This window comes from Calidris pugnax, unplaced genomic scaffold (assembly GCF_001431845.1).
Source record: "Calidris pugnax isolate Ruff unplaced genomic scaffold, ASM143184v1 scaffold51, whole genome shotgun sequence".
NCBI classification, from domain to species: domain Eukaryota; kingdom Metazoa; phylum Chordata; class Aves; order Charadriiformes; family Scolopacidae; genus Calidris; species Calidris pugnax.
The window spans coordinates 1,072,471-1,098,668 of NW_015090797.1; the positions used below are offsets into that span (position 1 = coordinate 1,072,471).

The window sequence follows — 26,198 nt, forward strand, 5'->3', positions numbered from 1 at the left end:
ATTAAGGATCTGACAGCAGACGATAATAAAGACAATTGAGGTGTGAGACGTGTGATACAGAGCTGAAGAAATTGGTTTCTATAGTTACTTGACTGATTTCATGCAATTTTTAAGGATCTTTGTGCTAAATGAGAGTTATTTTCTGAGCAACCTTTTTCCTTAACTGTGCCTCTTGAACTATGAAATTTGTTGTTGCTTAACATTGCTGCACTTGGCTCCTAGGTGCCAGCAGCAGCAGCAGGTTATTTATGAATGCTTTAAAGGCCCTTATTGTTTGGATTAATGTAGCAGCCCAGGCAAAACAAATGGAAATCCAGTAAAATAGTATTAGAATCAATGCTCTGGATTTGCACCGTAGTAGAAGAAATTTATAAAATAAGAGGAGAAAGAAGGAACTTGCTTTCCTATCTATCTTTAATTCTTTTTTTCTGCTTATAGCTCTTTCTTCATGCTTACAATCTGTGAGTACAAAGTTGCCCTAAAGCCCTTCCCAGTTTGCCTCTAGTGCCACCAGCATCAACAATCAGTGGGTGATGCTAATTTGTCTTGTTTTGTAGGTGGCTTTACCTCTGCATCATCTGGTCGTTTCTAGAGGTTCTTTCTTTTAATAAAACACTGCCAAACGCTTCATTTATACAGCTTCTTTTCTCTTTTCCTCTGAACAATAATGTTGTAGGGTCTTGAAAAATATATTCTGTGATCTGGATATTCAGAACAGAAAGAAGTCAGGTATGTGTTTTGGGTCTTTTTTTTTTTTTTTTTTCACGTGTTTTGGGTCTTTTTGTTTTGGTTTTTTTTTTAGATTGGTTGGTATTGTTAATGAGATCTCTTATAAAAAGTGGCATATAGGTGTACAAGGAAGGAGCCAACAGAGCAGAGAAGGCATCTTATCTGAGTTTAGTGCTCGGTGTTCTACTAGATGCTTGAGTTCACCTCCTTCAGTGCATTTTATCTTGTGCCAGACTAACACATTCTTCATCGCACTTGCCCTGCATATTTCTCTGTGCTGTGCTGTTCCCAGAGTGATGGTCTCCAACTGCTTCACCAAAAGAAGAGGAGGAGGCAGATGTGCCTCGTGGGACAACACAGATCTTTGTGTTGGTATTGACTTGCCCTCTGTTCTGCTGCTTTGCTCCTCAGAAAATGAGGCAGCCAGAACTTCTCCAGGCTTCACGTGCCACTCGGGAAGCCCACCTTTTGTGCCAGGGTTGCTTTCTTACCTATGAATCTTGAGTGGAAATGAGCCCAAATGCAGCTTGTCAGTTTTGGCACTTTATTGACAGTTTGGAGATAAATGGTCAGCACACAATTGCATGAAAAAATGTGAGTAGAGCTGGAATAAGAGCAAAATAAAAATCGACAAATATCCCAAGGCTGAAACTGGTAACCCAGATGCACGGTGTATACTGGGATAAAAGCCTGAAAAGGCTCACCATTGTCTGTCTGTCTGGTGAGTGTAGCCTGCTCCTAAGAAACCACACTTGGGGAATTTTCATACCTCTGTCAGCTGGAATCAGATCCTTTCCAGGCCACTTTGGCTGAGTATTCACAGGAAAGCCTGACCTGATCCCCTTAAAGTTCTTTCAGAATGAGTATGGGCCTTCCTTCCTCAAAGCTGTCTTTTATGTGCTGATGGTGACCCCCCAGAGAAGGGAGAGGGTGTGGGGTAATGACACTGGAGCACGTTCTAAAGCAATGTTTCCCAAAATGCAGAGTGTACATCCTAACAATGAATACTTATAAATCCAGGATGTGCTGTCATCCAGCAGCTGGAGGCAACATCTTAACATTGCTGGAAGTACATCCAGAGACTCAGCAGTGGATTCTTTTATCCAAAAGGCTATACATAATTGCTGTGACCTTTTCATCCCTTTTTGCATGACCTATTGCCTCGAACTTCCCCTATGCCAAGTCATTTACTTTCCTATACTCTTAATCTATGTAGCTTGCTATGAATTAAGTCTTTATTTACTTCCCCCTTTCACCTGTTTCAGCAGATTTTAATACCTACAGAAAGCGTGCATTCCTTCTGAGACAGCTGCAAGGCTTGCCCCAAGCTGCTCCTTTGTGTGCTCAAGAATTTTGTCCTTGTTCACCTCATGGGCCAGCTCTTTGTGCAGTGACATTCCCGAAGTCTGGGTAAATTACCCCTGATTTTCATTCAGCCTTATCTGCGACTTAACCTGAGAGGATATAGTCCTTGCATTGTCCCTGATGTGAGGACTTTTTAAACCATAACTTTTTCTAGGTGCTTTCTGCTATTTCCTGTTCTACTTTCAACGGCACTTCCGATTATAAAGAAAGTGTTCAGTTGATGCATTTTTTTGTAGCTGTATTTATAGTTTATCTCTGGCTTCATCCCTATTCTGAAATGAGCTTGCTTAAATTGAGTAGGTGTAGGATACTGTCAAATGCACAAGCACGCCATATGAACAGTGCATCCCAGAAGACCTGTAAAAATGTCAGTATTAAACAGTGTGTACTGTAAATTTAAACATAAACCCTGATCTTTTGTACTTCTGTGCTTGTAGTGTGGTTTCAGGAAGCTTAAGGCTGAGGCTGGGCACACCTTTCAGACTGTATGTGTGCAAGATTGCTGCTTGGGGTTGAGCACGTTCTGGTAGCACCTTCACTTGTCCCATGGTACCTACCTTCATCTCTGCTCTTACCTTGTGGCACCTTGCAGCGTCTATTGGTGGAAAGAGGTGAGCAGCTGCATCTTAAACTGCGGGAAGGAGGTTGTGGAGCAAGCACCTGAGGGACAGCAGACCTGCCTGCCCCATTCCTTGCTCTTCCAGCAGCTCTGTGTACTTACAACGACACGTGTCCTCTCAGTCCCTTGTTCCTGTTTGATGCACTGGTGTATTTTACTGTTATGATTTGACACAAATGTCACGAGACGGGCAGCAGATGAGATGCTGAGAAAATTCAATACCTTTATTATAAACTGACTGGGAGGAAGATAGAAAACCCTAGGTTCTCTGTAAAGACAAAACAAACTCAATCAAAAACATCCAAAAAAGTCTGCATGATTCCAGTGAGTTCCTGGGTGCTATATAGTAATGACTGAAATTTAGTCATTCTGTAGTACCTTCTTTTCAAAAATAACCTTTTTTTTTTCTGTATTTTCCTGTGTCCATCCGAACTCTTTCCCTTACTTTCTCTCTTATTCTCAGATAACAAGTAACTATAACTTGATTCTTTGTCTGCAGCTCTCCTTACTGTCTCCAACCCACATTTTCAAGCTGTTAGTTTCCTTTTCTGTCCCCAACACCTCTTGTGCTGCTTCTGTATTTAGTCTTCTGGACCTAATGGTTCAAATTCTTTAAGACCACTCTTGTGGCAGGGGAAAAGGAAACTCCCTAGTTAACCATAACCTCTCAAAAAAGCAAATAAGGATGCTGCGAGCAAAATAAGATCTCATCACAATCAATTGGCTTTTTATGAGCCTTCAGTGACATTCTGAGAGCTTCTGCTTAATTATCTGATTTATATTATCTTTATTGTTTCATAGTGTTTCTTGCCTACTTCTGCATGGTTTTGGGGGGAAAAAAAAGAAGCATGATTATTGAAGAGACATGAATTTTGTTACCTGCAGTATAGCCCTACAAATAGCAAAGGGCTGTCATCAGAGATTCAATGTGTTACGAGTCTTGCAGAAAGTCAGGGATGGAAATCCTGTAAAGTGTTATCTTATTGGGCAAACAAAAAAGAGACCCAAATCCCTGTTTATATGGGTTCCTTTTCAGCCTGTTCTTGGATTTTCAAATAGCGTTTTCTAAATTTCCCTGAGAGACTATAATGGACATGTAACCACCTGAAAGTATGGCCTTGGATTGGAAACCTGCTAATAAAGGAAATTTTAGGACTAAAAGTACAGCAAAAAATAATGGAGAGCCAGAGAGTTCTGTGCCAAGAACAAGTGTTGGGTGGGCAGCACAATGAGATGGAGAAACCTGTAGGTGGAAGATTGGTCTTAAACTTTTTCTAGCTTTGAGACCTCAAGAGTGAGTGAATGAATATGCAGTGTTACAGCAGCTGAAAATAATTCAGAATATTGTGTGTTTATAGGAACAATGATTGGTTTTAAAGTAATGTCTCGCAAGGGCTGGACGCTGTCCCGTTGCGATAATGCAGGTCTGCTGACAGTTATTGAGCAGTCTTTTCATACATGATAGCATCAGAAACAAAAACTACAGAATATATTGCTTTGGTGTGGTGTGCTATAGTCTTTTCTTGGCCTTGCAACAAAAATAGCCTGGGCTGTGTCTGAAGATATGCATAAAAATAGCTTGGTGCTGGTTGCTAGATACACAGGAACTTCTCTGGGCCTTCAAGTAAGGCAAGCTGATGAGACTGCAGAGGGGAAAGCATGTTCCAAGTGTTCTAGAATACACAGACATGCGTCAGTAATTGTTAAACAAAACAAAAACCTTGTAAAAGGAAATACACGCTCCACACTTGGGAAATTCTTAACAAGAATGGGCAAAATCAGGAGTCAGTAAGTCACTGCACCTTGGACTTTTTCTTAAATTCTGTGGGGACCTAGTTATTTGTATGTTAGAAAATGTCAAATACCAACTGAAGGAATTTATGGGTTTTTTTCCTCTGGGAGATTACTTCATGGCTATACTAGAAAAAAATTCTGTTGTTCTCCAAAGCATCTTTATTGCACCCATAATTGCAGACAGACAAGGCACAACTGGAGGACACAGCCCCACTGTAGGGGCTGTTCTGGCACCGAAGTATGTATGTGGAATATTTACCTTAAAGAAACCTACAGTATTACATACAGCCTTATTGGAAGTTAGGACTGCATATCAAACTAGTGCCTGCTATTCTGCCTTTCTGCTGTTAAATCTAAATTACAACAGAGGGAAAAGTCAGTGGAAACTAATTGTATGGCTAATTAAAACAGTTTGAAAGGAAGCAATTGCAAGAAGAGAAATTGCATTATAGTCAAGAGGAGGGGATGATAAATGTTTAAATATGCAGCCTTCAAATGTCAGTTTTCCTCAGAGAATGTCCCCCATATGAGAAGCCTGCTATTCAGCCGCATTCAACCTGTAGGGCAGAAAATTTTGTATAGAAAAGGTAGAGGCTGGAGGCAGTAATGCTCATTGAGCTTTATGACAACCAGTGCGAGAGGCTTGGGATTGAAAACAGATTTTTAAGGTTTATTTTTCATTTTCGTCACTAGTTCCTTAAAATGCTTTAAGGGAATGTGAAAAAAATTGGGAGTTCTTTTTTTTCCAAAGACAATGAAGGGAGAAACGACTGGGAGCAGTAGAAAACTTTCAAAGCACTAAATGGAGGACACAATGAAATCCAGTGAAACTTCGAAAAAGATGGTCTGAATAAAGAATGGATAGAAACAGGAGAGAAAAGTCAATTCAGGGGGATAAGTGGCCCACTTAAAAGGTACCTCGACATTCAGTTCTTTAAAAATGTACAATAAAGGGAAATAGTAAGGACCCATATGCATGTCCAGGCTCCTTTTTCACTGAAGCAATCTGGAAAAAAGTGAATGTTGATATTTGGTCACAGTTTCATTGACTTAATTTAAATTTTAATATTCATTAATTTACTGTTTAGTTTCTTTATTGTAGAACCCGAACGAATCGGGGGCTTCTGCCTCTCTTGCATGCTTATATTCCTTGCTTTTTTCCCCCCCTGCAAGTCTTATACAAATTCTTGTTCATCTACTTTAGTGCTTTTATTACTCCTGATGTACTTATTGCTGGATAGCACACATAACCCTTAGGCATACATTAACTTGTCTTCAGCCTTCCCTGGTTTCCTCTCCTGCCAGTTTTTCTGTTACTTTAAATATTTATTTAATCTGTGCCATACTCTGTCAGCCTACAATGTCATATGTGGAGACATCCCCACTCTTTTCTTGATATTAAACTCAGTATTTTGTAAGTGTGCTTTTTAGTCTTTCCCTTCTATTAATTGCAACCCAGTCCAGAATTCTGGTGTTTAGCTTCTCCATCTGTCTGTCTTACCAGCATTTCTTCTGAGCTCATTTACATCCATATGGCTGTATTTATTTGTTATTGCATTGCCAAGAGTATTTTGGAGTAGTTTTTTTTTTCTAAGCATAAGCTCCTAACACTTAAGTCTGAGAAGTGGAGAAAAGAAACCTCTTTTCATTTATTTCTGAGTACTTTACATACTGAAACTCCCACAGAAGTGGCAGTCGTATGAATTTCTTGAGATGCATGTCATCTGCCAGCGTTGGGCTGGACAAGTGTCACCTGTTTGGCTTTGCTTTAACCTTACAGCTGTCTCAGCTCTGTGAACCCTGGCTAATACAGATGCTTAATTTCTTTTCCCTGCCTTTAGAGAAGTCTTCCCTGGTAAAACCGTCCTTGAGGATCTAGTGAGTAAAGGTTTCATGGGTTTGTAGAATCACAGCATGGTTGGAGTTGGAAGGGACCTTAAAGATTATTGAGTTCCAACCCCCCTGCCATGGGCAGGGACACCTCCTACTAGATCAGGTTGCTCAAAGCCCCATCCAGCCTGGCCTTGAACACCTCCAGGGATGGGGCACCCACAGCTTCCCTGGGCAACCTGTTCCAGTGTCTCACCACTCTCACAGTAAAGAATTTCTTCCTAGTATCTAATCTAAATCTCCCCTCTTTCAATTTAAAACCATTATCCCTCTTTCTATCACTACACTTCCTGACAAAGAGTCCTTCTCCAGCTCTCCTGTAGGCTCCCTCAGGTACTGGAAGGCTGCAATAAGGTCTCCCTGGAGCCTTCTCTTCTCCAGCCTGAACAACCCCAACTCTCTCAGCCTGTCCTCATAGGAGAGGTGCTCCAGCCCTCTGATCATTTTTGTGACCCTTTGCTGGACCCATTCCAACAGGTCATTGAAAGCTTATATCAAATACTCTATTCTGCTTTGGGTACTTTGTGACCAGACATGGGGGGTTTCATTACTCCTTTTTGAAGGTGAATGTGTGTTCAGCTTGATAGCTCTTCTGTTCCCTGCCCACCCCCTTTGGTAATACAGCCACCTGCAGCTGTACACATGATGGATTAGCTGGTGTGAATTAGTTGATTTTATTTGTTCTGGAGTATACTTCTTACTTTCTTCAGTTGTGTTTGAAGGATTCTTTCTTATAGTATTTAGGGCAAATCTTGCAAGATCTCCGTAACTTGAATTACTGATAATGCTAACAACTAGATATCATGTACTTCATAACTGAAAGGGTTTGAAACCAACTTGCAGTATTGCTTTAAAAAAACTTCAGCATATCATAGCTGAAGTACTTCTTGTCATCTTATGCAACTTGAAATTTAATTTTTAATATTAAAATGTCACTGGTGTAGTAGTAAAAATAGATTTTGCATATTGTCTGAAATGTGGAGTATGAGACATAAGTGAGAGAGAATTTCTGTGGGCAGGAAAAGAAATATTTTTCTCAGTAGAGGATTGAGTGAAGAACAGAGAGGTCAATTTTAAAACCTTTCATTTTGTGTGATTACAGCCATGCTGCAAATGCCATTTCACTATAAGGGAGGACTTTAAAACATACCTTACTTCTTGATTTGTGCTGCAGGTCAGATTAACTGAAATGGTTATTGTGTCACCCTAGAGATTCCTGCTTGCTGCAAGACCAGACTTTAAACCCTATTTTTATTATTAAAAAAGCCAGCAGCAACAAAGACTATTTTACAAGTTCTGAGACGTTTTCATAGCAATTTGATCCTTATACACAGGTTTTTAGAACTCTTTGTACTGCGATTCTTAGCATATGTAAAAATCAGAAAGTGGGGAGAAGGAGCATGAACATTCATTTGCTTCTTGCCTGGAGACTGTCCCCTCTCAATGCCCTTCTTGAGGAATGAATTTTGCAGGGAACGTGTGTTGGACTCCTGTGTCGTGGTGGAACAGGAGCATCTTTCAGCAGATGAAGTAGGTCGGGTTGAGGGGAAGCCTGCTGGTTCATGGGTTCAATGCATGGTACAAGTTCCCCCTGCTCCTCTTGAACTGCCATTACACGCTTCTCTCTTCAAGGGAGAAAAATCATCTGTTTTCAAGATACAAACCTGGGTATGACGGTTCCTATTTGTATCCTATTTTAGTCAGAGGCACCGCTATTAGTAAAACTGGCCCCTAAAAGGGAAACAATACTGGATGCAGCTTCTCTATGTTGTATATACACTTTATTAAAATATTATTTTTACTGTCTTTCACTTACTGCAGTGATCTTTCTGCCCTAACTTGTGTGCTACAAAACTGTCTGTTAAAGAAAGATTTGACTCGATATAGTTGCCTCTTCCTCTTTCCTAATCTTGTTTAGGAAGACCTGGCAATAGTTATTCAGCCAGTATCCTCGGGTATCCCTTGATGTTATCTGCCTGTCTTCTCCTTATCCTGTGCTTTTAACTGCTCACACAATGTTTGGACATTTAATCTCACACTTTTTTAATGGAACAAAACTTGATGAAAAGATGATTTTGCTGGCTTCGGCAGGGTAATTTGGATGCCTGCCCGTATCGCTTAATGGGGATCTGTTGAGTCCAGTATGGAGATTGAGTGTTTAAATTCATTTGTCTTAATTATGGTTTTCAGAAAAATCCCCGAGATGTCTAGAATGCAGCAAGGCTATGATTTCTTTTTTTATTTTGCTCCAAAACTCTGGTGAGGTTCTGCCCGATTTGAAAAATCATTTGGCTGGTTACAAAGTGGAAAGTAGATGATGGTGGTAGCATGTGTTTCTGGCAGTCTTAGCAACTGTGTGACCAAAGATGCATCAGTTCTGTTTCTAAAATGCGCATCTTATTCATACCATCTACCAAGTGTCTCCTGACCTTTGGATCGGTGGGGTTTTTGCCAGCACTTGGTGTCTGTGTTGACAACATGCTTTCTCAACCCACCTAATGTTCTCCACCCAATGCTGATGCCAACCCAAAGCCCCCTTGGTATTTAATTCATAGCTCTGCCCCTTGTCCTTGGTCTTTGCTGCCCAAAAACATCAGCTGTAAAGAGGAGGGGGTGTGTGTGTCTTATTTCAATGCTGCTTCAAACCAGTTCAATGCAGCTTCAAACATGTTCAGCAGCCACTCGTTTACTCGTTTTTGAGATGTCTCACTGCAATGAAGCTGGTTTGTATGTGTTTTGTAAGGTTGAGGGAGGGGGGGGATATGTTTTCTGATGACTCTTAGTGATAGAAGCACAAGGTTAGGCTAATAAAGCCCTTTGTTTTCGTTTTTGTTTTAAGTTTAATGATTTTGAAAGTCTTTTTCATTTTAAGTATAATGATGCTTAAAAGTAAAGCAAACCATCGTTCCCCTTCTTGTTTCTTTGCCACTGGAGCCTTTTGGAATTTAATCTGCCCCCAGAGCGATGGCACGTGCATGGCATATTGTAATGAGTCTTCTCATGGCAAGAAGACTGTGGTGGACATGAAGCCACCATGACAACTGAGCTACATCGCTAGCAGGAAGGTGCACTTCTACAGGGATGCTCCCTGTGAGTGAGGGTGGCTCCAGATGTTGGAGGCCTGGGCAGCTGGGGCTGGAAGTCAGCATGTGCCTCTGCCAAAGGATCTCAGCGTTTTATTGCTCCCGATACTCCAGGGAGTGATGAAGATGTCACATAAAAACGGTTTCTAAGTCTCTGTGTTTCACAATTTGTGAAGTTTCAAGTTACTATTTCAGTGTTAGTCTTATTCCCCTCCACTCCTGATAGGTTGCAATGTGTTCCCAAATACAAATATACATATTTAAGACTGAGATTAAAGGGGAGTTCATCTCAAACGTCTTATGTAAGTAGGCCAGCTGGGGTAATGTCATACAATCACAGGACTGTAGTTTTCAAGTTTAAAGGACATAAAACCGTACATATTCTTAAAACCAATGCTACATTCTTTAAAGAAGATAAACAGAAAAAAAAACATTCAGAACTGAAGTAATTCTGATAAATATGGTTTTAAATGTTTACACTGCACACAGAAGCAAAAATAGACTGTGTGGTAAGTATCTAGCTCTGAAGAAGTACTACTACATTTCTGTAAGGAAAAGCCTACACAGTGTGATCAAAGATAACTTGCAAATAGTGTTGTTTTCATAACTGAATCATTTGTCTCATCTTCCAAAAGAAAACAACCAACAATCAAAACTACCAAACAAAACCCCAACTACTCTCAACATATTTACGTCCAAGTCTTGCATTCCCTGATTTAAGTTGAAAAACATTGAGCATGTGTGTAGTTTGAGTCTTACAGGGCAGGATGGCCTTTTAGGAATCTTGCACTGAAATACCGTTTTTCTTTAAATGGCCTAGCTGGCTGCAGTACTTGTGAAGCTGCCAGCCTCTCTGAAGTAAGAATCTACCAATCTGAAGTAAAATTACAGGAGTTACACAAAAAAAACCACCCCACCCAACAAACCAAACCCTAAAAGCCAAGCCTCAAAACCCCCTAAACTCTCAACAACAAGAAAAAAAAGCCCCCACCCAAACACATGGTGTTTGGTTGTTTTTTCTCTTTTATTGTGGATTCTTATTTCAGTAGTAGCAAGTTAAGGAGTGATGCTGTGTAGGTGCTACAAGCTCATTTCTTAGCCAGCGGAATTTCTCTTCTCCAAGTAGGGTCTCTGAGAGCTGAAAAGCAAAAAAAACCCCACCATAATATATTGCAGGCTTAGTAAGCAAAATATCTGTACTGACTGAGTGAGGAATTCTAATTAATTTTTTTTTAATGATTTACATGGTTAAGGGAAGGGGAGGAGAGTTGGATGCTTTGCTACTATAATACGTCTGTGCTTTCTTTAAAAACAGATTTGGTAGGTGCTGGGAGTGGGTAAGAGCATGGGCTAAGGAGCATGTCAGATCATTTAAGGATTAATATCAAATCTAGAGGTTTGTGTTTTAAGGACAAATTCAAACCAAGTAGAAAAGCTTTCTTCTCTACAGAGGGAAAGCACACTCCCCACCACCCATGCTCCATGTTGGACAACTGGTGGGTCTGAAAGCAGTGTGGTTGCATTAGCAAGCTGGCCAGTCCAAGCTAGTATTAGCAGACTCGACTGGATTGAGCCTCCAGAGCAGCTGGCATCTATAGTTATCAAATAGAATCAAGTAGTATGTACCTTGAAATGCAGAGAGAAAAACCTTTTTTTTTGTTTTTTTTCTTGTAAATCCTATTGACCACAGAGTTCTCTCCCATCCCAAGTTTACCTAACCTAGATAGAGGTTGTTTCTAAGGATTTCTTTGTGTTGAACGGTGTTTGGAGGTGAGTGAAAATAAATATATAGGCACTTATGTCTAACTTGCTTCAGGATATGCCTGAAGATTCAAATATGAGAGAGTATCAGTGAACTGCCTGTATCCTGTTCAGGTGGATAATAAGGTGTTACAGAACGGCAATATTGAGTGCTGGGTTCAGGTAAATACAGCATGAAGAAATCGAGTGTCTTGCTTGTGCAGTCATAAATTGAGATTTTGAGTTAAGAATATCCCCAGTTCACTGAATTTGCTAACTTCAACTTTTAGCACTAATCTGGTCTCATAAGCCAGTTCTGATCAGTATTTTCTCTTAATCAGAAATGGCAAAGCTTATGAGCTGAGGAACCAGCAGCAAGGCTCCTGGTGAGGCTCCATAAAAAATGTTACTTACACAGTGCTGTCCATAGGGCTGTTAGCGTGTCAAGGCTCTAGGCATGAATGAGTATTGGAATCTGTCAAAAGTGTCCAGAAAGACAGGACAAGATGCTGTGAAATACGTTGTTTCAGTAGGGACTGCAGAGCTGGCTGAAGCTGCCATAAAGAGAACCGAGACCTTTAGCATACTGTATATCATAATTAATGTAGGTGTTTTCTTTTTAAATTAGATGCAACAATTGGAGTTAGCACAAATGCAACAAAGAGAAGCCAACCTCACAGCTTTGGCAGCCATTGGACCAAGGAAGAAAAGACCATTGGATTCATCAAGCACTGGATCTGGGCTGGAGGTACGGAGACAACGTGCATGTTGTTATCTTCATACCAAATTGTTTTTCTTTCCCTGTAGCAAGAAGTGAAAGCTCTCCTGCACAAAGTGGCTGGTTACATACTGTAAGAATACTACTCCATACTTGAAAGGATTGCTTCTGGTAAATTTGTTGGGGATATTTAATTGTGTGTTATAAGAACAACTGTGGATGGGAGCACTGTCTGTACAGGATGGAATGAACTGATGGCTCAGAGAAACTTCTGTCTGCAATGCAGGGTATTAAAGCTGTGGTGGTCTTCCACAGCAGCTAGTTGTCATGGCCCCTCAGTTGAAGTCATGATGGCTGTTTTGGATGGCTTTTGAAGTGGCCTTTACTCTGATATTGGCTGTGGACTTTTTTTTCCAAGCACATGAACGCTTTTCAAATATACTGTAAGTTCCCTTGGCTAGATCACCCTCAAAAAGCAAGAAATAAATAAAGATAGACCATTCAGTTCCTGCAATGAGCCAGATCGCGTTTTCTGGCTCATGCTGCATTTTAAAAGTGCCTTGAAAGTGCTTTTAACAAATCTTAACAGAACTTAACAAATCTCTTAATATTGTGCTGGAGATTAACTGTTTCCAGGACCTGGGAAGCATATGGGGCTGCAGAAGTTCTTTCCAAGGAGACTGATGGCCTACTTCTGTTAGCCATCATCTCGGCTGGAGGTGGGAGGAATGTGTTGCGGGCCATCATTCAAGTGTTGTTGCCTGTTTTGCCCCTTTTTCTGACGAAGCTTGACGTTGCTTAAGTCAGCAGCTGGTTGGCTCATGACCCGAGTACAGTGAACAGAGGCCTAGAAGATAACTCGTGTGTGGAAGCAGAGGAGGTGGTAGCAAAGTTCTCCTTTCTGATAAACCTTAAGTCTTTTTCATGCTTATGGCCTAGGAAGCTTAAATAGGTGCTAGGATTGAAAATACTCCCGCATTTTTGCATGCTGGAGTCTGGAAGGACGTTGTATAAAGCTCAGTTATTTGCGGTGTAACTGAGACAGTGGTGGCATCTGTCCTGTAGGATTTCTCTCAGCCTGGGCTGTGACAAGAGACCTCTCTAAGGAGGTGAGGTAGACTTGTGTCTCTGATATTTATTCATTCATGTATTTATTTATTTCTGACATGGAGACACGATTACCTCCTTGGACGCTCCCAGTTTACCGCAAGTGAAGGAATCTGTATCTGAACAAGCTGTAGAAAGCAGCGTTCCCAGCTTTTGAGCAGCTATTCTTCACTTCTTTGAAGTTTTTTAATACACTTTCACATGAGTTATTTTTTTATAATACCACTGGAAAAACTTGAAAAAATGAGTTTAGCACAAGAACAGTTTTCCCCATCCTTTTCTTGTCTTCCCCCAAGCTTCTATCAAGTAACTATTCCTGTTCTTCGTAGTGGTTTTCTGTAATTATTGCCAGATTTGTTTCTGAATATTTAACAAGTCTGCCTGTTAGGTACTTTTCAGTTATTTCTCATCGTCTGCGGTGTGTCTGCTTTATTAAACACTTCATGAAATTGTGCCAAAGTGAGACAGATAACAATGTTGCTATTGAAAGCTGGTGATCCATTATTTAATTGTCAGTTTAAAAGAACATGGACACAACGTGCCTAAACTGAACCATGAACCTTGATAGCATTTCACTGTCACAAATTTACCTGCTGTATTTTAAGATGCTTTTTTTATAGGTTGCCTTACCAGACTGAATTGCAAGGGCAGTAGGTGAAAATAATTCTGCTAGTGAAACTACTTTTGTTTCTCACATGCAATCTTGCATTCCAGTGCCTAATACTTCAGCTCCATGCTACCAGAAAGTAATGCTCTGTGGACCCTTTTTTCTTTTTTTGTGAAATTATGCAGGATAGCAAACTTGAGAAGGATGTTTAGACTTAGACATTTAAGTGTCCCAATATATCTGAGCAGGATTTATAAAAGGCTTAAGACTTCTCATGTAGAATAAAGAATGGTTTTGACAAACACTCTCTAGTTCAAGAAGCAGAACATTTGTAATACATTCATGATAACATGGCAAAACATCCTGAGCAGTAAACAACATTCCATTCTTCAGAGATGAAAGGAGGTCTTTGAAACTGAAAGCAAGTACAATATGGCCTTAGGCTGATACACATTTGGGCATCTTTAAAATCATCTTTTTGGGCAACCTGTCTGAGAATAATTTAAACAGGCAGGATGTGCTTTCTCATTTCAAATTGCAAATACAGACAGCTTTACTCTCAAGTAATCTTAAAAGTCAGAACTTCCTGACTGTGCAATGGCAAGGAGTAAATCTGTGCATAATACTACTGTGACCATTTTTTTTTTTTTTAAAGTCTAATATCTTGATAGACGGGTATGATGGAATAAGTTGTCCCTGAACACGAGTGATGCTTTGACAGTATTGAGTGAAATCACTGATGCTAACTGCATTTTGTTTTGTTTTTTTTTTTTAACTGAGACTTCTGCTTTCCTTGAGTAATGTTCTTTGTACAATGTTTGTGTCTCTTATGTCCACGTTAGAGCAAAGTTTACTCCATTCAGGTTCTTTTTATTGTTGCCTACTGCAATAATTAAAGGAAAGGAATTGTTTCAAGCCATTATTGATGTAAACTGAAGCCCTAAGGTGCTTGGGGAGACAGGGACGAAATAATCAGTTACAGTATGTGTTAAAAAAGTGAAGCTCTGTAAGCAAAGTTGTTACATATTTGCTTTTCTTTATTCAGTACCAAAGTGTACTGGGTACTGGAAGAGTGGTGCTCAGCAGATTGGGCTGATGTGTGTCTGCTATCTTCTGTTGCAGCAATACTAAGTATAAAGGGCTCAGAACAGCATTTCTTAGCGTACCATGTTTCCTTTCTCCACAAATGAGTATCTGTGTTTAATTGGGATAGTTCTTCAGCCTTAGGTATCTGCTTCCTCTGTACTCTGCCACTTGGTTTTGCACCTCTTCTGGAAAGTCTTTTTCCTGGTGTAGTTGAATGCCTGATTCCTGTACGTTCATCCTTTCTTGTTCTCTGAAATTCTGCTTTCTTTACTTGGTCTTTTAAGGACACCTATTATGGATTATTTTAATCTGGAAACTAGAACATGTGGTGACACGAGCATGTTCTTTTCAGCTGGAAGCCTGCTTACCAGCAGCCACATCACTTTATAGTGCAGCAGGTAGCAAATAAACAAAGAGGTTCTTGCCCAGAGGAGTGTCTGTCAACTAATTTGGACCTAAAAGCAATATAAAAAGGGTAAACTATGTCTTGCCATGATTATTGCTAATGTATCGCTAAACTTGAAATAGCAGTAGGTGCAAATCCGTGAAGATCATGGAATGAAAAAATAAGGCAAATGCTCTAGGCTAATTTAAAAAAAAAAAAAAAACAAATAAGGCATCAGTATGATGGGAATTCTTTTCACCTTCTGGTTGGAAACACTCGTTTGTGTAGTTTTGCATGTTCTCTTCACTACAAGTTAATATTTGAATGGTATTGTTCAGAAAGAGTAATTTGAGAAAGCCCTGGTAAAAAAAAATCCCTCTATTGTGAAAATGTGTTAATTGGTGCTACTTGTATTCCAGAGGTGGTAATATCTTCTCTCTCATTCTGGTCCCTCTGGACACTTTTGGATACAATGAGGGGGAGAGGCCTTTGGATTTCATTCATTTGTGTCTTCGGGTTTGTGTATTTGTTACCCACCTCTTTTCCATTTTGGGGGGGCATGTGGTGAACAGTGATGAATTAAAGGGTGGGAAGAATTGAAAAATAACTCATCTTGAGAGGGGACAACACTTCTAAAACAAATCAGAAAAAAATAAACTTGAAGCCACAGATTTGTTTTCCCCAATTCTGTGTTCCGTTTCATAGTTTTTATGGGTTGGTAACATGCCCCATAATGTTTTCAATGCTGAGAAATAGTCAAGGATTATTTTGGATTTAGTTTTACTGATTTTCTGATGACAAAGCTATTTTGGAAACAGCTTTGTCTCATTCTCAGTGTAACTGGAGTCTTAGAAGTTTGAAAACCCTTGCAGATATTTAAAGCTCTCTTCAGTGAGGAAACAGGCTGCAGTTCTGAGTCCTTAAACTTTCTTTCCTTCTACCCAAAGATGTTCTGGATCCCAGCTCATCTTTGGTCTTGAATTGAGGGCAGTATGTTTGTGTGGTGTCACACAGATGGGAGGAAAAAAGTCTGGATACATTTTTGAAAGTGGAGTTAGGAGACTGGCTGTTATTCTTATGATCAGCTTCTGAAGACTGTATTTGGACCATTCTTCTGTTTTACACAGGAAAACTTACTTGGATGCCTGCACTTCTATGTAATTTGAGGGGGGCGACTGCTTGCTTCTCATCCATTTTTTGGCTCGATAACACGTTAACTACATGAAAGTGTCCCAAAGTGCTGTTTGTTGGTGGCGTGTTCTTCATTTGCCTTTTTCCAGGTTGGTCACATTGACTGACTCAGGGATAAATCTTGTGTCTTTTCATTCTTTTTGCCTGAGCCAATAGCAAAGGAGATTTCCTCCTTCCAGATACTGCTTGTGGCTGTTCTGTCCCTCACCAAGACTGGCTGCTCTGTTAGTACATGTGAGCATTGCCTTCCAACCTATGGTCCGGGTCTTCTGTGGAAACTGAAGCTACTGATGGTGCAGGTGATATCCTGGGGGTCAGTGCAGAGCCATTCAAGTACTTTCTTTCTGTCAAACTCTTAGCTCTGGCCAACGTGTAAAATAATGCGATACTTCCAAGGTGACATACATCTTCTGATATAGCAGTCCACAATTAAGCTTGTATTCTCCTTCTGGGAAGATGCTTGGCAAGAAGAAATGGGAGAAATGTCTTGTTTACCACATTGGCTGTTGTTCCATTTTTAGTATTGATTGTGGGTGGACAAAACAGGCATGTTGTCTTCTCTTTTAGGGCAAGGTCTCTGCCACATCTGTCTGATCATTGTTAGCAGAACTTAAATTTATCCTTCTTGCTTTACAGCTTAGGATGCCGGTATGTGTGTTGATCAAACATATCCTGTGTGTGGTGCGTGTTTAAGCTTTGGAAATGCTCTTTAGGCTGACCTGAGGAGAACTAAGGTTTTAAGCATCAAGTCCTTTTCTGCAGAATGAAGGAAAACCACAACTCTTCCAAATGTTTGGGGAAGAGGGATGTTTTGGTTTTTCCACCGTGTGGCAATCAAATCACTCTTTTTGGTGTTTGTGGGAGGAATGTGTGGTGGTTAATGGGTATCTGGTTTTACGCTCTTATGAGCGGTAGCTGTAGAAGTCACTGCACTCTTTCTGGCCATGAGCTCTGCTGACGAGAGGACACGCTCACATAATTCATCAGCTTCAGTGTTGGTATTAAGGACGTGACTGTGTCTAAATGTGAATTAAAGGCAGAAGTTGGCTCTGTAGCAAATGGATGGTAGGTTTGCTGCTCACCGTATATCCATGGGGCACAGAGAGGCTGCTGGCTGGTGCTTGGCATTGGTACACGATAGTCTGCTAAAGTATTTTCTTAAAAGCTGCAGAAAATGAATTTAAAAGCAATCACTTCAAATTGGACCTATACTACTTGCATGTAAGTAGGTGTTCAGAGTCAGGCTACAAAATCTATTTCTACACTTCAGGGGTTTCTCTCTCTGTGTGTCTCTGTCTCTACCACCCCTTCCTCCAGCCCATTTTGGGATTTAGGTCTGAAGTGATACAGGAGAGTTTTTCTTTTTTCTGCTTTGCATATGCTTAACGTATGCAGACTCTTGATTTCAGTTTCTGGTTTTTATTCAGGCTGTCGGGACAATCGAAGAGTCTACGGCGTGGTCATACCTTTGGGGAAGAGGGGAGCGAAAAGTGTTACTGCAATTATAAAACATGGCTTCAGCATCTTACTTATCTGCTGCACGACCGAAGCACAGCCCTGTCAGCTAGAGAGTTTCAATTTCAGCTCTAAATTTCCTGGCTGCTGTCAGTCTAGGCCATACACTTGATGTGAATTTTTTCCCATATAAGTAGGCAAAAATATTCTCGACTGCCATTCACACACTTCAGAAATACAGTTCATTGGCCCATATCGTGCCTTCTCTGTGCTAGAGATGAACTTAATTCTTCCTATGTGTGAAAGATATCTGCAATTTAAATGACTAATTGCATTGTACCTTTAGGCTGAACATATTGGTAATGCGCAAATGTTGATGACATGTGAAGGGTCAAGAGATTTATAATTTAGTTGACAATACATTGCTTAAAATGATGTGGCAAAGAGCTAGAAAATTTCAGCTTAATAATTGTCTATTAACTAACATGACATATTTGTATAGTATTCATTACCTCCAGGTACAGATTAAGCATCTGATGTAGCCATACGAAGTGACATGCGTACATGAATCTTGGGCATAATAGTGAATAAACTGACATTACATTCGCAGTAATTTGTTTCAATATGTAAAACATGTTGTTGCCTACATTTGAAAGGACTTGTAGGAATGTTGCAATGCAATCTGAGGAAAAATGCATAGTTGAATAGCGTTCTCTATTATATAGATCTGACAGCTTCGTGAGGCTTCTTTGTAGACTACAGCAGATAACATCATACATATACATGTTTCCTTTCAGCTGCACGAGAAGCAGCCTGGAAATAGAAATCTAAGCCTTTCAGACATCGGCTTGCTCTACCCTAGTGGTCTATATGGTTAAGGAAAAAAAACACCAAGAAAACCCAGCACCCAATGCCACCAACTTTATTTTTTAAAAAATATCATATTTATGTAAATACTGAGTAATGTAGTATTTCAGTATTGTGAATGTGGGAGTACTTCTAGCAGACTGAGGTTTGTTAGGATAGGCAGCATCAGTAGACTGGCTTGTCACCAACAGAATATCAACTTATTTCACTTCGTTTTCTCTGGCCTAAATTATGCACTTATTTGGACAAGCAAAACTTCCACAATTCTGACAGGGTCCCTTCCTTCCCTTTCGCTGCTCGCTCTGGGAAAGTGTTTGAGCACTTCACAGTGCATTAATGGCTTTTAACCCCTCTTTAATGCCTGTGAGACATGAATGTGTTCTGTGTTTTACAGGTGGGAAACTAATGTACAGGGTACACTAGATACCACAGGCATCAGTGTGACCACATGTGGCAGAGCTGGTCCTTGAACCTGGGTGCTTTTGCTCCAATTCGCTAGATGCCCGTACCACCTTCCAGTAAGGTCTTTTCTGCACGCAGCTGTAATTATCCAGTGTTTGGAGATGTCATTGAAAACTGTCTCGTGCCTTTGCTTCCTTTTGCTGGCAGTGTGTTTACGATGTGCAGCAGAGCTGCGGTGATGGTTTGCTCTCTTGGGACCTGGGCTCTGAGGCTGGGGTGTGTTTATGCCACACCAAAAATGTGTGAGAATGAGAACTCTTGGCTTGACTTTTTAACACTGGACCGAATGCATTGCTCCCTTAAAGTGGCCCCTTCTTAAGAGTTTAAAATTTTGAATGCAGTGGGTGTGAAGCCATTGAATTTGAGAAGGGAGGGTGTACTCTGCCAGGAGCAGCTCACAGCCTGACCTGGACTCAGTGGGAAGGAAGGTGTCTGCTGACCTCTCTGAGCTTTGTATCGGGGCTTGGAGGCGAGCTCTGAGCAGCTTTGGTATCCTTGGTCAGTACCTGTGATCCAGACTGGCAGATCATATGTCACCTTTTCAGAGAGAGTGGGTATTTAATTCTCAGTCCAGCCACTGGAGAGAGCTCTAGAGATCTTAAAACAGTTTTCAGGACCAACCTGTGAACAAAACTAGCTGCACAACAGGCGTGGGAGTACAGCAGGAGCTCCACAATGTCTTCTGCTGCCAGGATCAGTGAGAGTAACTGATCTCTGTTAGGTGTATATAAAAGGCTCTGAGGATCAAGAAAGCGTGGCAGCGTGTTGCTTTGGCAAAGTTGCTGGTTTGACTTGCCTCTGAGGAAGGCCAGAAGGACTGTGGCTGTTGTGGCCTCCTGGGGCTGGTTTTAAACCAGCTGGTGGTCTCGGTACTGCAAGGGGTGGTTTCCAGCGGTGGAGAGCCACGTTGCTGCAGCACTTTACCTGGCTTACGAACAGGGTCTGTCAGCTATCCATACCCAAGTTGATGATACCCAGACGGACCAGTAGAATTTATGCTGCTAGCTGCCCCTCCTGGGCTGCACGTCTCCGTGTTGTTTCTCTTTCAGAAGGAAAGTGGGGTGCTGGGGGTTCAGTGAAAGGTAGGAACTTCAGGGTACGGTTGATGTCTTCCAGTCTCCCCTGTGGAGGAGTGTTCCCAATTTAAAAAAAAAAAAAAATACAGGGGAAAAAAAGAAAAAATAAAGAAGGAAGTAGCTACAATTGCTAGTTAAGGCACTAATAATTAGGTGTTGCAGAAGAGGGGGGGGTACAGGCTGGCTGCAGTACCCTTTGCTAGAATTAGTTCTACAGGGATGTTGACTTATCTTTGTACTTTTCTGTGGCCTGGTTGAAAAGCAGCTTTTTTTCATTTCCCCTCAGAAGAGGCTCACAAAGCTGTCTTAGGATGGGCTGAAGACTTCTGCAATGAAGAATCCCCCAAAATAACAAGTCACAAGCGGCTGATGGCCAGCTGGGAGGAATGGAATAGAGATGTCTGGGAGCAAGGAGTTGGGCTGGTGGTGCTCTAACCGGGGTATTAAGGTTTCAGAAGCAGTATGGGGGACCGTGCAGGAAGGGGGACATGAGCTGTAAAGGAGAGGACTGCTGACTGTGGCCTAGGGCCAGACAAGATCAACCTGCTGCCCAAGAGGAACTTGCTCAAGAAGAGGCTCTGAGAACTGAGCAGTGGAGAAACCTCCCCTAAATTCTCCCTTGTGTCAGGTGGAGAGCTCAAGAGTTGGGCACTCCTTAAATAAAGTATTGGACATTAATAGAGGCACCTGTGATGGTTCATTTTGATGCGCAGATGGCATTTTAAGTGTTTTCGCTTTTGGCTCTCTAAATGTTTTATTACAAAAATACAGGCAGTATGTCACCCTCCACTGCTTGGTCCAAAGTCCAAAACAAACCCATGGGGACAGTAGCTGAAAGGAGTTAGTGCTCGTCCCTTTATAAATTTAGTTCAGAGTGAGTTCCCCAACGCAGTCCCAGTCTGGACTGGAATGACCTAGGCAGTCTATTAGCTTCTTTGATTTTAAACCGTCATGCACTTTGAGAGGAGGACCTTTTCTTTTAACTTGGATGTGGCAGCAGCTGTTTGTTTAGGTACGTTCAGTAACTAGTAAGAGCCCCTGGTCCCTGGAATGCTGTGCTTGGTAGCTCTATGAGCCGGTGTGTTGCGATGTGAAACGGCAAAGTACGAACTGGCTGTCTTAGCAAACAGGAGTCCAGGATAAGCTTTGGATGTGGTATTAATTACAGCATAACATCACTTTATGTCTCTGCTCTGGGCATGATGGGTAAGAATTTAAGAGCAAAACAAACTCTGTCTCAAACCCGGACAGCTTGGTGCCCCTGCCCTGTTGTGACATCTTACATCTCTAACAGCTTCCAAAGCAAGCTCGGGGATTTGTGCTGTCCCCCTCCTTCTTGTAAGGATTAAGCAGCAATGAGGTGTCTTTGTTTGGTCTCTTTTTAAAGGTAAGACTTCTAGTCTAATGACTATTTAGAGAGAAAATACTTTCACCTCCATAAAGTTCTTTGAATTATAAAGGACATTGCTGCTGGGTTACTGAAAACCCTTGGGGTTTGTTTCATTTATAACATTGCCTGGGGCCTTCTGCTGCATCCTGTTGGATTGACCTCCTTTTCAACCCGTGCTGGCAGCTGCATTGCAGCGCTATCTTTTCCCTGGATCCTTCAGGGTTGTCATATGACAAACTTGAACTGTGACCCTTTTGTGTCTTACCAGGACAGCAGTGCCCTCTCTGTGTGATGTGGCCAGCAGTCTTCCCCACGCACGCATTTGTTCCAAGCCATTTAACAAACTGAAAATTTCAAGTGATGGCATTTCATAGTGTTTAATAGTATTGACTGTAAAGCAAATGAAATGGTGCTGAATACCCTGCGTGCTGCTAGTAAGAAATACAGCTTCCATTTCTGCAGTATGCCCTGGGTTTTCAGTGGCTAGTGTATGCTCTCTGGTGAATCTCTTTATTTTTTTTAATAAATTTCAATGCTTTCCCCCTAACAACAGTAGCATTCAGTGCTATAGATAGTCCAGCCCTGCTATTTGTTTCTAATATATGGGGGTTTTAACCAGATTTCTCTAAGCAAAGTGGGCAAAGTCATTTTGCTGAAGTCTTGCAGAGAGTGTTAGGGTAAGAATTGATATAGTTAACACGGCATCCAAGCAACACCGTCTCCAATTGGTGTTGATGCTGGCAGGCATTGCCTTGCTGAAGTTACAGAGACTGAGCACTCGTATTTGTACAAATTGCATTCATTACCGAGAACCCTCCAGTAGTGATAAGAGACTGGCTGTGTAGCATAGATTGGCTCCAAGATAAGTAGCCAGTCTATTGTGCAGCTCGTGGTAATCTTCCTCCTCCCCGCCCCTAATAATAAATCTTGGGGCATTTTGGAATGCGTGGGGGTTGCTCATTCCAGTAGCCTGAATGTATAACTACTAAACATCATCATCTCCTACCAACTGTGCTTTCATAACCAAGGGAGGCAGCCGACTGAGATGAACAGACTCGGGTAGTGTTCGGAACGTGCAGATGCTTTGACTCCATGTGTTTGTTGCTCCCTTAAAGGACAATTCACAGGTGAGGGCCAGGGTAAGAGTTTCTCCCAGATGTGCGTCAAGGTAGAGCCCAATCACAGTCATGGTTTTCTTCAAGAAGAGATGGGAACATCTGGAGCTCGGGTGTTTGCAAGTGGGAGTAAGAGCCTTGCACAACCTGGGGCTCTGCACAGGAACCATGGTAGTACCATTTGTGTAGTTAGTTTGTCCTTTCTCAGTGCAAAGTGTCTCTGCAGTGTGACTTCAGTGAAACAGCAGTTATTTATCTTACCATAACAATATAGTTTTAAAGAAAGAGAATGTTCTGCTTGCTTTGACTGAAATAATCCATCAACTGGCAAGTGCTTGCTTTGTCTTTTAAAGTATCTAATGTGCAAGGATTTCTGAAGTGCTGGTTTCCAACATGCAAAGCTGAACATCAGCAAGCTAATTTTATGCAAGTAGGCAGTATAATCCAACCAGTGTGGTTAAAAACTTGTATTTACATGGAATTCTAATGTTTTTGGTTTTCTTTCTCTGTCCCTCCTCCGTTTAGGGTTTGAATCGCAATGGAATTGCTCCTGGATCATCAGGTTTTAGCCTTACGAAACCGCTGCTCTGTCCAAGAATAACCCGCGTCTGTCTCAGGGACTTGATATTCTGCATGGAACAAGAGAGGGAGATGAAGCATTCTCTAACCTTGTACCGTGCTCTGCTGAAGTGAATTGAATTTACATTTCACCTTGCTGTCTACTGCCAAAGAAAACACTGAAGCATTGTTGCACTGTCTTGAAATTCCAATTTCTGGAAGGTGATCCGTTGTAAGGATAACTTTTGTTTACAGATAAACATTTTTATTAAATACCTAACTTGGCACCTGTAGGGTTTTTAATAATATTTGGCTTGAACCAGTCTGTAAACCAGTGAAAACAGAGCTGCACATGCAAGCACCTCTGCCTGCCTGCCTGCATTTAACTGACTTGCGGGCTCTGAGGGCTTGATACGTGTACCTAGTTTATGTATGTCACTTGCTTCAGTACTCCAGAGTCTGCAACATCTGTTCTACATGTAGTGCCTTCTTCTGATCCAACCTTATTTAGGGAAATAAATAACACTTTAAAGGCACTGCATAGCATGGCAACTGTATTTAATCATGAACCAGCAGTCAGTCAACATGCTAATGTATTGCCTGTCTCACTCAGCATCTCCTTAAATTTTCTGGGTTTAGAATTACTACTGGATGCTCGGTTGTGGAGAGCAAAGTAGCAAGCAAAAGGAAGGAGGGGTGCTTTCTCACCCCACCTCACCTCAACTGGCCTCCCCCTTTCCTCTGAGAAAGTGACTGAGAGAAGGTGACCAAATTGGTTGTTCGTGTGATTGAAGTACATCAGACAGTGTAGTTAGGGCATACTTCGATGTTTGGGGAAAATTTGGAGTTACTAAACTTGAATACAAGGGGTGAAAGAGCCTAAAAAGGAAGGGTAAACACAAGAAACAGAAATCTCTTTCTGTAGATATTAAAAATAGCATTGAACCTGAGCATAGACGTAGAAGGAAATGAACAAAAGCAACCTGTGCTGACTGCAAAAAAGGGAAAACTTGAGATGCGTTGGAACTTTGCAGCTGGAGACTCTCTTAAGGAGAAAAGCAAAGCACAGGATTCACTGCTTTATTTAGAATGCTGATTTAATACCTTAACATGGTATAACAGGGAAACTTCCCGAATAGAAAGTGTTTAGACAGTTGCCTGTTTCCATTCAGTGAGGAGGAGGACTCCAGATTATTGAAATTGTTAGAATAGATGCAAAGATTTTCTGCTTGCTGGTGAAGACCGCTTTGTGGTGGAAGGAAAACCACCTGGGTCACCCTTCTCCCCAGCCTCCAAAGGTTTTGTCTCCCATGACCCAGTGCCGTATGGCTCTTTCCTGGGACCAGTGGGAAAGGCACTGGCTCTATTGAATGGCTTCCTGCTGAGACTTTTTGCTTCATGCTACTTCAGAACCTGAAGCGATGACTCAAACACCCTCCACCGTCAGAACCACTGCAGATAGTTACCAAATTCAGTAAGTTGTGAATTGGTTATGGGTTTTTGTTTTGGTTTTTTTGTTGGAACAGTAGTAAACAAATCTAGTAATTGAATGCTGTAAATTATTTATATATGTATATATAGCATATATATATATATAAAAGAAAAGCAGTACTTTGGCTAAGCTATAGTTTGCAAGATATTGATGGCATCAGGCAAAATTGTTTTGTATAATTAAATGCTTAGCTTTACTTTTTATGTAAAGTGCAGCATTTTCCATATTTGTGTACTGTATCTTATGGATCAGATGTTTAAAATTATTTTAAATACTGCATTAAAGCAATTATTTTATTAAAAATAATAAATTGGTGACTTTGTTTCCTAACGTGAGTGATCCAGCGTCCGAAGCTGTCATCCCCATGACTAATGGCGTGTCTCTGAGAGCGAGCCCTGGCTGGCTGCCCACCACAGTGATTGGCACAGTTGCCCCACGTGATGAGTTCATGATCAACATCTATATTTTAAGGTTTTTAAACAGAGCTAAGTGACAGAGAAAGGAACTACTTGAAGGGGGGTGGGCAGGGAGGAAAAGCAACCTCTCATCTACCTGACTTCCCCCAGTCAGTCAGCACACAGGCTGGATTTTGGGGTTTGTTTTTAACAGCTGGGCAGAGGTGAGCACTTTGCACGTGTTGTGGGAAGTGAAAACACAGGAACAGTCTCAGACTTTAGCAATGTGCAGTGGAAGCATTGTCCTAAATTACTTTTAAAGCAACTCACAATTAATTAAGTGCAGCTTGGAGAACAAAGATGAGCATCTGCCTATTGGCCTCCCTCTTTGTCTTCTTTAAACCAGCGTGATACTTAAAATGAAAAACGTTAGACAAAATAGCTTAATTGATAAATAGATATATATGAAGTATGACACATGATTCAAGTGGTTTTGTGGCCTGCCTGTGATGCAGATTGTGTGCTTTCGTTGCTGCCATAGCAAGTTGTCTCTCTTACCAGTAGTTCTTCCCTGTGGACTACCTCTTCCCCACCCCCAGAATTTTACCCTGAAAGGAGTAGCAGACATTTTCAGAAAGGTTTTTCAGCAGGTCTTTAGGCCTGATTTTAAACAGGGACAGACAAGCTCTTAGTGCAAAGGCTGAAAATACTTGTCTCCCTCCCAAGGGTTTGGCCTGCCACTCGTTTGAGCTCAGCTTGGCTTCTGAGAAGAACAAGTGTCCTCTAAAGTGGCACTTGGTTGACACTTGGGCTTTGCTCACATATGCCAGGGGTTAAAGAAGTGTGGAGCATGGAATCCAGTTACTTATGCTTTATGGGAAGGTAGACTGCTCTTTGTGTAAACTCTAAAAGCCCAGTCATAGTTGATGAGGACAAACCACACCATCATCCTACCGTGCTTCTTAGTTCTTGGCATGCTCGTGTTCCCCCTGCATGTGGGGACCAAGCAGCAGAGCCATCTACGCCACCGATGCTGTGAGGGGTCTAGAGCTTACTCCAGGCAGGATGGCCTGC

The 26,198-nt window shown here is 41.4% G+C and overlaps 1 protein-coding gene across 1 annotated transcript in view; it reads left to right on the forward strand.

Moving 5' to 3' along the window:
* TAF4B (TATA-box binding protein associated factor 4b) overlaps window positions 1–25,026 on the forward strand; it is a 73,790-nt gene extending 48,764 nt beyond the window's left edge. The window contains exons 15-16 of the mRNA XM_014936892.1: window positions 11,849–11,968; window positions 23,205–25,026. Of these exons, the coding sequence (XP_014792378.1) occupies window positions 11,849–11,968; window positions 23,205–23,372 (288 nt within the window). The 3' untranslated portion in view covers window positions 23,373–25,026. The remainder of the gene's footprint in view (window positions 1–11,848; window positions 11,969–23,204) is intronic.
* The last annotated feature ends 1,172 nt before the right edge of the window (window positions 25,027–26,198 follow it).